The 12,109-nt window shown below is 36.8% G+C and overlaps 1 protein-coding gene across 1 annotated transcript in view; it reads left to right on the top strand.

Moving 5' to 3' along the window:
• Positions 1 to 2,593, top strand: part of TNFAIP2 (TNF alpha induced protein 2) — a 71,572-nt gene extending 68,979 nt beyond the window's left edge. Inside the window, exon 12 of the mRNA XM_051978320.1 lies at positions 2,500 to 2,593. Coding sequence (XP_051834280.1) covers positions 2,500 to 2,548 — 49 coding nt within the window. The 3' untranslated portion in view covers positions 2,549 to 2,593. The remainder of the gene's footprint in view (positions 1 to 2,499) is intronic.
• The last annotated feature ends 9,516 nt before the right edge of the window (positions 2,594 to 12,109 follow it).

Below are 12,109 nucleotides of genomic sequence, written 5' to 3'. Positions count from 1 at the left end.
TCCAAGAAGATTTTTTGGGCTTGAGATCAATTTATATTCCCCTTTGAGGATTTTACATGTAGGTATTTTGTCCTCTTATGAATTAGTGTTTTGATCTTCCCTGTCACCCCAGTAATTCTCTATGATCAAAGATTTTTTTGTTTCTTGCTCATCCCATCCCCTTCTGCTTTTTTTTTTTTTTCTTTTCTTTCTTTTTTTTTTTTTTTGGCCAATTTCATGGCTTTTAAGTTTATTTCTGCTCCTAGATACTAGGGGCACTGGTTCAACCTTTTTGTGGTAGATTTGAGCTTTAAAGCACAGTGAACTTTGGTTCTGAGTGTTGGAGCCTCTGATGTTTAGTGACTTGCGCACATCACTGGTGGTAGCCCAACCTAGTCCTGCCTGTTATTGCCTGATTTCTGCGGCTGGTCATTTGCCTTCTGTGCTGGAACTGAGAATTCACCTCAGGTTTACTGTACTATTATACTACTCAACCAGGATGGAGGGCCCTTCTTGCTGCCCCTCACACAGAGCACTCCATCTCTTCTCTCTAAGACTTTCCTCTTGTTATCCCCCATACCTTGGATGTACTTTCCTCCCTATCACAGAACTCTTTGCTTCCTTTAAAATTCAGCTCAAGCACTACTTTTCCATGAAGCATTTCCTGATTCTCTCAACTGTTAGCATATCCTCCACCCCACTAAACTATCTTGTATTTATTTTGCATTTATTTGGTCTATGCTTCTATATGTAAATAAGATATTTGCCAAAGAAGGCCATGCACAAGAGACCTATGTGGATATTTAAGCTCAATAAAAGTTAAAAATGTCTAGGAGTATATAATAATATGGAATAAAGGAGCCTGTCTCTCCACTTAAGGACATTTATAGATATTCAATAACTCTTTCTTGCTTTTTACCAGGTAAATGTAAAGGCCTTCTGGTTGGCTGCTGAGCTAGACTTTCACATAAATACCAAATAGGTATTAATCTGCCAAATTGCTTCTCTCTGTTAGATTGTAAGCTCCTTGAAAACAGGAGCTGTTTTTTGACTTTTAGTATCCCCAAGATTTAGCACATAATAAGCACTTAATAAATATTTAATGATTATCTCTTTCCAGCTGATGCATGATTACTTCCCGCCCAGGGCTAAAGAGAAAGATACAATACTAGATACCTTTTTTCCCTATCTGGACAAAAAAAGGGATGTGTATCATTATGTAGCTATTTTTTCTGTTTCTGATATGTCTATTCTTTCCTGCTTAGGTGACAGAATACTAAAGAAAAAAAATCAACTTTAATGCCACAGCTCCCACAACCTTCTTAACTCTCAACTGAACTTAGCAACTCCATTTCTCCTCTTTTAAACTCTAGAAAATGCTACTTTCCCCCTTATCCCAACCTGGTCTTTTAATTTGCAAGTGGACCAAGCAAAATTTGAGAGGGCACACCTTTGACAAATGGGGTTCAAAATTTCATACCCTTTATAAGCTGCTAAGGACCACTCAAATCCTGAAAGGTGATGAGGTCTAGTTATGGAGGTACCTAAATGAAATTAGAGTTTGATTGAGGTCTAGTGGCAGGTTTGGGGTATAGGGAGTCAAATAGAGCTCCCCTATAACCCCAATGGATTCGGCGCAAGGATACGGAATTAAATAAGATCTAGTGGCGGTGCGAGGATTCCCAATAAAGGAATTTATTGGCCCAAAAACCTAGATTGATACAAGAGGTTTATTATAGAGTTTGGAAGTAAGGTTAGAGTATAGTTAAGGAAATAGGTAAAGGTAGGGATAAGAAGGGCACTGGACACCGAGTTCCAGTAGACAGAGGGTCCTGGCATGCCACGTGTAAGGCTGGAATGTTTGGAGCCTCTGCAAAGAGGGGGTCCCAGCTTGGCTCTTTTTTAATGGGAGATTTAGCTAGAGGGGCCTGTGGGTATAGTCCCAAACTGGCTCAGATCTGGGTGGGACTAGGACAGGCTGGGATCTTCTATTGGAATTCAAAGGGGCCAGGATTTGTGAATCAAAAGGTCCTGGATTGATAACTACATCAATTAAGAGGGGTTGGGAATCAGAAAGAAAGGAGTCTTAAAGGGATCACACCCGCATCAAAAGGAATCTATCCTTACATCTCACTGTCCCTGTTCCCTGCCCCTTAGATTCTACAATTTTATCAAGTGTACTCTGGGAAGACTTAACTGATCTAGGAATTAATGCCCCACTACTCATATGGACCTAGGATCTAATTAATGTACCATGTTTCCCCGATAATAAGACCTATCCCGAAAATTAGCCCTCCCCTTACTGTGTAAGATTCCTCTAAAATATGCCCTCCCCAAAAATAAGCCCTATTGAGATTGCTACTATAGTGAAGGTGATCCTCTGCATTACATGCTACATTACGGTACCTCTGTATGCACCGTTCCCCTCCTCTCTCCCCTCCCCTCCCGGTGAAACGCCGTGCTCCAAGCTGCATCCAATCAGAGCTGCAGCAGTGAGCGCGTCATCCTGTTCTTCCCCAGTGATTTGCTTGCTGGCGCCATTGAGAGTAGTGCCGCGGAGGAGAGCTGAGGCAGGACAACATAAAAACCCGGTATGTAAGTGGGAGTGAGGGGGCATGATGGAGGATAAAAGGGGCATGATGGAGGATAAAAGAAGAACTCAGGGGGTATGATGGAGGATAAAAGAACTCAGCCAGCTCTCATCGGGCTAAAGAAATGAAGAACTTCCTTGCAGAGAGAAGAATAGATCAAGTAATGATTCCTGCAGGAATGACTGCCTATCTCCACACCCTTGATATTGCAATAAACAAGCCATTCAAGGACCATTTGCACATGGAAGTCAATGACTACATTGAAAACAGAATGGAAAGAAATCAGCGTAGAAACTTTGTGAAGCCCTGTCTGCAAGAAGTCATGACTTGGGTGAAGAAGTCATGGGATAAAATTACTGACAGCTGTGTCGCCAAGGCACTACGAGCAGGTTACCTGGACAAGACATGTTCATTTAAAGAGAGCTATATTGCTGGACATGACAGATTGGGTCCACTTCTTCTGAAGGAAATAGAGGCGCAAGACATCCAGGACGGAATTCAGGGTATGGACACTTATGACGATGTTGTTGAAGAAGATGACATGATCATTATTGAATAAAGGTACTTTTTTTTTGTTCACATTTACTTGTTTATTAAAATTGCTGTCAATGTTCATTAAAATAAGTCCTCCCCTGAAAATAAGCCCTCTGGTGTTTTTCTGTCCAAAAAAATAATAAGACAGTGTCTTATTATCAGGGAAACATGGTAGATTCTACTTCTCATAAGGCAGATTGCAAAAACTCCCATTACATAATATTGCATTCTTGCATTCTACTAGGAATTATGTGTAATCTTAATATAGGCGATGGAAGCTTAAAAAAAAAATAGGATAGTTAAAAGTGAGGGAAATGCACATATATTAAATACACATCTTTTACAAAAGTCTGACAAAATTGGCAAAAATATATAATTATAATGATTGCTAGCATTTATGTAGTGCTTGAAGGTTTGCAAAACGCTTTACAAATATTATCTCTTTTTATCCTAACAACAACTCTGGAATGTAGACATTACCTGTTATTCCTATTCTACAGAGGAGAAAACTGAGCCAGAGTTAAGTGAATAAGAGCCATTCCCCAAAAGATATTAACAAATATATTTTTAAAAAAATACAAGCTATCAATAATAATCAGAAAAACTGTTCAAAATTACCAATAATCAGAGTAGTACAATTTAAACCAATTGAAAGAAATTATTATATCTCTCTTATAGTAATAAACAATTATTGAATTAAGACCAAGTATTTTTACTTTTTCTATTTCCAAGTTCTGGAATCATCCCCTGTAGGTTATTCAGGTAGCCTTTGAAGATTGAGAAGAGAAAAAACTCAGATCTGTTCAAAAGATAAAAAATTTTAGTTTGAACGAATTGATAGATTCCAGCCCATTATATTTTACTCATTCAGATCTGGGAAAATATGGGTTCTCCTTTTTGTCTAGATTACTCTAGAAAAGTGATATAAGTATAGATAAGTCTCTTTAATCAAAACCAAATGATCTATCACATCCCTCAGCCCCTCCTTTGAATAAACCCATTTTTCATTATAATGTCCATTATCTCATTACTCTTGGAGAGATTTACATGAACTGATACTAATTGGAGTGAGTAGAACTAAGAGAACTTTGTACACAGCAACAACACATCAACTGTGATGGACTTGGCTCTTTTCAACAATGAGGTGATTAAGGTCAATTCCAATAGACTTGTGATGGAGACAGCCATTTGCATCCAGAAAGAGGACCGTGGGAACTGAATATGGATTATAACACTGTATTTTCATCTTTTTTGCTGTTGTTGTTGTTTGCTTACTTGTTTTTTTTTTTAATCTGGTTTTTATTGTGCAGCATGATAAATGTGGAAATACATGTAGAAGAACTGCACATATTTAACCTAAATTGTATTGCTTGTGTCTAAGGGTAGGGGGAAGTAGAGAGGGAGGGAGAAAATTATGGAACATGGAGTTGAAAATTATCTTTACATATATTTTGAAAAATAAAAAGCTATTATAGAAGACAAAAATGTCCACAGCAGCAGTTTTAGTTATAACAAAAAGCTGAAAACAAAATTATGTGCTCAGAAATTAAACTAAACACATCATGCTAATTGCAAGTAATGGAATGTTACTGAGTCAAAAGGAATGGCAAATATGAAGAATTCAGAGAAACATGGGAAGGCCTATATGAAGGGACACAAAGGGAGGAAAGCAGATCCAAAATAAAAATATGCAAAATTATCACAGCTATGAACTTGAGTCAGCACAAACAAGGAAAAAAAAATTCAAGACAAATATGATGGAAAATGTTAGGACCTCCCTGTCAAAGTGAAATGACACATCCCTCCTTTTTCTTAAGCTAGATTTGTTTGTTTTTTTGAGGAATGCAGTTTTGGAGGAGGGTTTATTTGAGGATTCACTGGCAAGCAGCTGTTGTATTCTAATAAAGTATATAAATGAAATTTTAAAACTTTAGTGGATAGATCACAAAATCTCAGGTTTTTGCAAACTCCCAGAATTCAGTATAGGTTGCAATATGTATATGACTAATCTGAGATCATTTTACTTCCAAAATTATTTACGGTAAGCCATAACTGTAAATGTGATGAATGTGTGTGTGTGTGAATGTGTCTCTAAAAGTGGTTATTCATGTTTTGGTCTACTGTCATCTAGGGGAGAGGGTGAGAAGAAGGAGGAGAAAAGTTGGAACAGAAGGTTTTGCAAGGGTCAATGCTGAAAAATCACCCAAGCATACATCTTGTAAATCAAAAGCTATAATAAAAAATAATCATAAAAATAAATAAAGTGGTTATTGATAAACTATATGAAAGGGTTGTCTCACTGTGAACCATAAGGACATATATAAGGGGAAAGAAAAATCCCAGTTTAGTATATGGGTAACCTCTTGTAGGACACATTTTCATGATTTCTTTTCCCCCCTAGGTTTAATCTGAAAGCTCTCATAACAGAAAGTTTTGAAGAGAAGTAAAGGGCAATAATGATCATGAAACTGGTATTAATACCAAATTTGTCCATGGAGGGAGAGGAGAATATAAGAGAAATGGAAGTGAACAATGGTTTTTCTGTCTCAGTGAAGTCAACAGAAGATTGAAATATAGTGTCCAGTATAGAACTATTATTTGGGTATGTAATAAAATTCCATTACCTCTGGAGGTAATATTCCATAACATTCATATACCATAATTTATTCACTCATTCTTCAACTGATGGGTATCAATTCAGTTTCTAGTTTCTAGCCCCTACAAAGAAGGCTGCCATAAACATTTTTGCACATATGGGTCCCTTTCCCTCCTTTAAGATCTCTTTGGGATATAAACCCAGGAGTAACACAGCTGGATCAAAGGGTATGGACAGTTTGATAACTTTTTGAGCATAGTTCCAGATTGCTCTCCAGAATGGCTGGATGCATTCATAGGTCCACTAACAATGTATCAGTGTCCCTGTTTTCTCACATCCCTTCCAACATTCATCATTTTTCCCCATCATCTTAGCCAATCTGAAGGGTGTGTAGTGGTATCTCAGAGTTGTCTTAATTTGCATTTCTCTGATCAATAATGATTTGGAGCATCTTTTCATATGGATAGAAATAATTTCCAATTCTTCATTTGAAAATTGTCTGTTCATATCCTTTGGCCATTTATCAACTGGAGAATGGCTTGATTTCTTATAAATTAGAGTCAATTCTCTATATATTTTGGAAATGAGGCCTTTATTGTAAAAATGTCTTCCCAGTTTATTGCTTCCCTTCTAATCTCGTCTGCATTAGTTTTTAAACCTGTTAATTTTAAGGTGAAATTGCTATTACATGTAAAATAAACTTAAGTGATGTTTTGTTTTGGTAAAAAAAAAAAAAAAACACTTTAGATGGTAGATCTATGATCTCATCATTGTGAATATTCCTTTCAAGATGAAAACTTCAACTGGCCATCCTCCACATCTTCCCATTTCATGAGAAATCCCCCCAATTTTATTTCCAAAATTATTTACAGTGAGCCATCATTATAGGCATTCCCTTAAATTCTTTTGATACTGTATAGAGTACATAGACTATTCAGAGATCACATTACTCTCTCTTCATAATGTGGCTTTCCCATCATATATTTCTCTGATGACATGCTTTGCTCCACTTTTCTTGTGCAATTCCTTATTTGTAATTTACTATACCCTGCTCCTTCTTCCAAAGCAATACAAAAATGGGATTCCAAAGCAATGCCATTCCATGCTCCCTTTTTCAGCAGATTGCTTTCTATCATCCTCATTCTCTCACCAATCTTCAATCTCTCCCTCTCTTTTGCTTGCTTCCCTACTGTCTAGGAACACCAATATCTTCCCTCTCCTAAAAAAAAAAGCGGGGGTGGGGGGCGGGATGGGAAGGGGGGGGGTATTTCTATCCCTATTACTATATACTCTCCTCCCTTTTGTGGCTAAACTCCTTGAGAATACTTGAGATTACTACAATAGGTACTTCAGCGTCCATTCCTCACCTTCTCTTTTTACCTTTCTGCCAGTATCTGACTTCTTCAAGAAAAAACAGCTCTCTCCAAAGTTACCTTTGCTCTCTTAATTGCCAAACCTAATTACCTTTTCTCAATCCTTATTCTTCTGGACCTCTCTGTAGCCTTTGATACCGCTGATTTCCCCCTTCTCTTTGGTATTCACTTCTTTCCAGATTTTCCAAGGCACTGTTGTCTCCTTAAGCACAGGACTCTCTTCCTGGACACAGGAAGGTATTAGCATTAAGAGGGATTGGGAAAGGCTTCTAGTAGAAGATAGTTATTTAACAGGGATTTGAAGGAAGAGAGGGAGAGAAATAGAGATGAGCAGAGAGAGAATTCAAAGCATGAGGCAAATGATGTGAATATCACAGGACTCTGTCTTGGATCTTCTCTTTCCCTTCTATACAATTTGGCTTGATGATCTCATCATTTCATGATATTTCATGCTGAGATCATGAATTCAACTATCATCTTTATATTGATGATTTCCAGATTTACTTATCTACTCCTAACCACCAATCTCACATCTGTAGCTGCCTCTTGGATATCTCAAACTAGATCGCTCATAGACATCTTAAAATCAACATCTCTCCTAGTTATCTCTTCTAGTTATCCTACTTCACTCAAGGGTACAATCAGCCTCCCACTCCCAGTCACCCAGGTTTGCAACCTAGATGTCAGCCTCAATTCCTCACTCTCTCTCTCCCTCTAGATCAAGTCTGTTGTCAAGGCCTGTTGATTCTACTTTTGTAACATCTCTTATATGCATCTCATTGTGGAATTGCCACACTTGGTGTGGGCCTTTGTCTCCTCATACATGGATTGCTGGAATAGTTTTCTTGTTGGTCTTGCTTCTGATTCTCTCCACTCTAGTCTCCTCCACTCCTCCACTCCTCCACTCCTCCACTCATCTAATAAATTGGTCTTCCTTAAGCACAGGTCTGACGATGTTATTCTTCTACTCCTTTTTGTACTCCCACATTCAATAAACTCTAGTGGCTCCCTATCACCTGGAGGATAAAATATAAAATTCTCTGTATATAAAACCTGGCTTCCTCCTAGCTCTCCAGTCTTCATACATCTTATACACCTTTAAGTACTCAGTGACCTGACATCAATGATGGCTTCTTTGCCAGCAAGTAACTCTACATTCCCTGACTCTGTATTTTCATGGACTCCCACGAAACCTCTATGCTTGGAACTTTCTCTCTGCACATCTCTATTTCCCTCCCTGTCTTCCTTCAAATCCCTGTTAAATAACTACCTTCTATTAGAAGCCTTTCCCAATCCCTCTTAATGCTAATATCCTTCCTGGGTCCAGGGATTATCTCCAAATTATTCTGTATGTTGCTGTTTGTACATGGTCATTTGCGTGTTCCCTCTCCCCATTAAACTGTGGGCTCCTTTAGGGCAAGGACTTTTGCCTTTTCTTATAACTTTACTGCTTGACATACAGTAGGTGCTTAAAAAATTCTTGTTGACTCTCTGCCTACATCTGATATGGTATTTCAAAAAGTAAATCGATTTTTTAAAACTTTTTTCTTCTTTTTTCATAATAGCTTTTTATTTTCAAAATATATGTAAAGATAGCTTTCAACATTTATCCTTACAAAACTTTGTGTTTTAAATTTGTCTCTCTCCCTTCCTCTCAACCCCTTCCCTTAGATAGCAAGTAATCTAATACAGGCTGAACATGTACAATTCTTCTAATTTATTACAAATTTGTTGAATTAAGTTTATAACCTGGTTCGATTAACTGATGAGGCAAGGAGAGAGGCCAGCAACAAACAGAGAACAAGAGGATGACATGACATGAAGAGATTGGTCCAAATCAAACTGCCAACTTCAGTCTTGTGGTTGGTGGGCACTGACTACTGAAACTCCGTTGACATTATTATCAGCCCCTTCCCCATTAATGAAGAAAGAAGTGCAGAGCTCATTACAAAGCTCATCTTCAATGAAAAAGAAACTGTTCCAACCCCCAAGTGCTTTTCAGAATGAGCCACAGGGATCAAAAGGTCATTGGGTACGTTCAAAAAGAACATAATATTCTAAGAAGTCAGGCACATAGAACATCTGGATAGACTTAGTTCTCATCTAAAATTCTCCAGGCAGTCCCTAAAAAAATTTTTCATTTTTACTAAATTGTTATTTTGTAATCCTAGAATTTCCCAGAAAAATGAAAGGAGGAAAAAAAAAACTAGAAAAAGAACAAATTAAAAATCCCCAAACAAAATGGAAATTCTAAATTAGTAGAGGTTATACTTGTAATCAGAATAAAAAATCAAAACAACTCCTCCAAATTCAGCATTCTTTCCACTACATCATCAAACACTTTACAAACATTAATCAGATTTCATTCAGGTTTACAACTAAAACTCCTTAACTTCTTCGATGCTTTGTAAGCATTACACAGACAAAAATGTCATTACAATAAAGCAGAAGTATATGCTCTTAGGACTGGGAAAAACCCTTAGAGATAATCTAATCCATATTAGAAAACTAAGGTCACAGAGGAAAAGGCATATGCTCAGAATTACATAATAAATTAGTAATGGAAGCAGAACTAAAGACCAAATCTCCTGACTCTCAGAATAGGGGTCTTTTTAGATCATGGCTAGTAAGTGGCTTTGTACCCATTTAGGGTTAGTTATACTCCCAGGCTTGGATAGTACAGGTTTACAGAATCCTCTCTCTCTCCAATCTCACTCTCTCGGGAAAAGAACAGCTTCATTTGTCCTTCAGGATTCTATCTCTATCTAATCCCTGTGGTTCAAGCTCCCTACTATTAACTACCACTGACTGGGTTCTCAATTCCATTTAAACAATTAATATCAATCCATTTTTACAAAGGGAACTTTGAGAAAATTAAATAGGAATAGATAAAAATATACCCTTTTCTCAGATGTACAAGGCATCTTCACAAAAACTGATTGTGTATTGGGCATAAAAACCTCACAAAACAAATGCAGAAAATAGAAATAATAAAAGTACTCTTTCAGGACATAATGCAATAAAAATTACATTCAATAATGAGATTTGGAAGCATAGATTAAAAATTAATTGGAGAGGCAGCTAGGTGGCTCAGTGGATAGAGCACCAGCCCTGAAGTCAGGAAGACCTGAGTTCAAATCTGGTCTCAGGCACTTAACACTTCGTAGCTGTGTGTCACTGGGCAAGTCACTTAACCCCGATTGCCTCAGCAAAAAAAAAAAAAAAAATTAATTGGAAACTAAATCTAATCCTAAAGAATGAGTTAGTCAAAGAACACATCATAAAAACAATCAATAATTTCATTAAGCAATAACAATAGTGAGACTAATGGGGTAAGGTTTCTAGGGGAAATATAACAGTAAGTCCCCAAACCTTAGAGTGCTATTGTTTTTAACAATCTGTCTTTCAGTGATTCTAAAGTCTTCCAATTTTAGGACAGTCCTACAAACTGATAAATAATCTGCTGGTCAGTGATAACCAAATTCCTAGGACAATAGTGAATAGATCACTCCTCAGTTCTACCACTGGATCATAAAATTCGCATGAAGAACCTCTCTGTCTTTTAAGATTTTCTTTAAAAAGATCTCTCTGTCAACTGGAAAATGAATGGATGCCCATCAATTGGAGAATGGTTGAGTAAATTGTGGTATATGAATGTTATGGAATATTATTATTCTGTAAGGAATGACCAGCAGGATGAATACAGAGAGGACTGGCAAGACTTACATGAACTGATGCTGAGTGAAATGAGCAGAACCAGGAGATCATTATATATTTCAACAACGATACTGTATGAGGATGTATTCTGATGGAAGTGGATTTCTTTGACAAAGAGACCTAACTGAGTTTCAATTGATCAAGGATGGAGAAGCAGCTACACCCAAAGAAAGGACACTGGGAAATGAATATAAACGGCTTGCATTTTTGTTTTTCTTCCCGGATTATTTATACCTTATGAATCCAATTCTCCCTGTGCAACAAGAAAACTGTTTGGATCTGCACACATATATTATATCTAGGATATACTGTAACCTATTTAACATGTATAGGACTGCTTGCCAGGAAGGGGGTAGAGGGAGGGAGGGGAAAAATCAGAACAGAAGAGAGTTCAAGGGATAATGTTGTAAAAAATTACCCTGGCATGGGTTCTGTCAATAAAAAAGTTATTTAAAATAAAAAAAAATGACTAGGAACTCCACTAGTTGAGATGCCAAAGATAAAAAATTTAAAAAATTAAAAAAGATCTCTCTGTCTTTTCCTATAAATTTGTCTTCTTACTCCTAGTTCTTCACTAAAATCCTTTTGGAACTTAGCTCACTTCAAATGGTGTTATAGTTATAATAAATTTTGCCCCTTGATTTAGAGATGAGCTCCAGTCTGCAAATTCTTTTGAGATATCTCGAGACACTAGTCTGCACCCCAATCTCTTGGGGAATCCTTCTGAATCTCAAGACAACTTATCAAAATTTGTGGGTTGCAACCAAAGTAGAACTTAGAGGAAATATTACATTTCTAAATGCTTAGATGAATAAAAAAGAGAAAATGCAAATCAATGAAATAAGTATGCAATTTAAAAAATTAGAAAAAGAACAAATTTTAAAATCCTCGAATAAACATCAAAATATAAATCCTGAAAATCAAAAGAGATTAATAAAATCAAAAGTTTAAAAAATGAACCAATAAATAAAATTTTTTTCACTTTAAAAAAAATTTTTTTTTGAAAAAAATTTCTTTACAACATTATCCTTTGCACTCACTTCTGTTCTGACTTTATCCCTCTCTGCCTCTACTCCCTCCCCCAGATGGCAAACAGTCCTATACATGTTGAATATGTCACAGTATACCCTAGATACAATATATGTGCAGAACCGAACAGTTCTCTTGTTGCACAGGAAGAATTGGATTCAGAAGGTAAAAATAACCAGGGAAGAAAAACAAAAATGCAAACAGTTTACATTCATTTCCCAGTGTTCTTTCTTTGGGTGTAGCTGCTTCTGTCCATCATTGATCAATTGAAATTGAGTTAGATCTTGTCT

Source organism: Antechinus flavipes, chromosome 2 (genome assembly GCF_016432865.1).
Source record: "Antechinus flavipes isolate AdamAnt ecotype Samford, QLD, Australia chromosome 2, AdamAnt_v2, whole genome shotgun sequence".
Classification (NCBI taxonomy): domain Eukaryota; kingdom Metazoa; phylum Chordata; class Mammalia; order Dasyuromorphia; family Dasyuridae; genus Antechinus; species Antechinus flavipes.
This window is presented reverse-complemented; position numbering and strand designations above follow the sequence as displayed.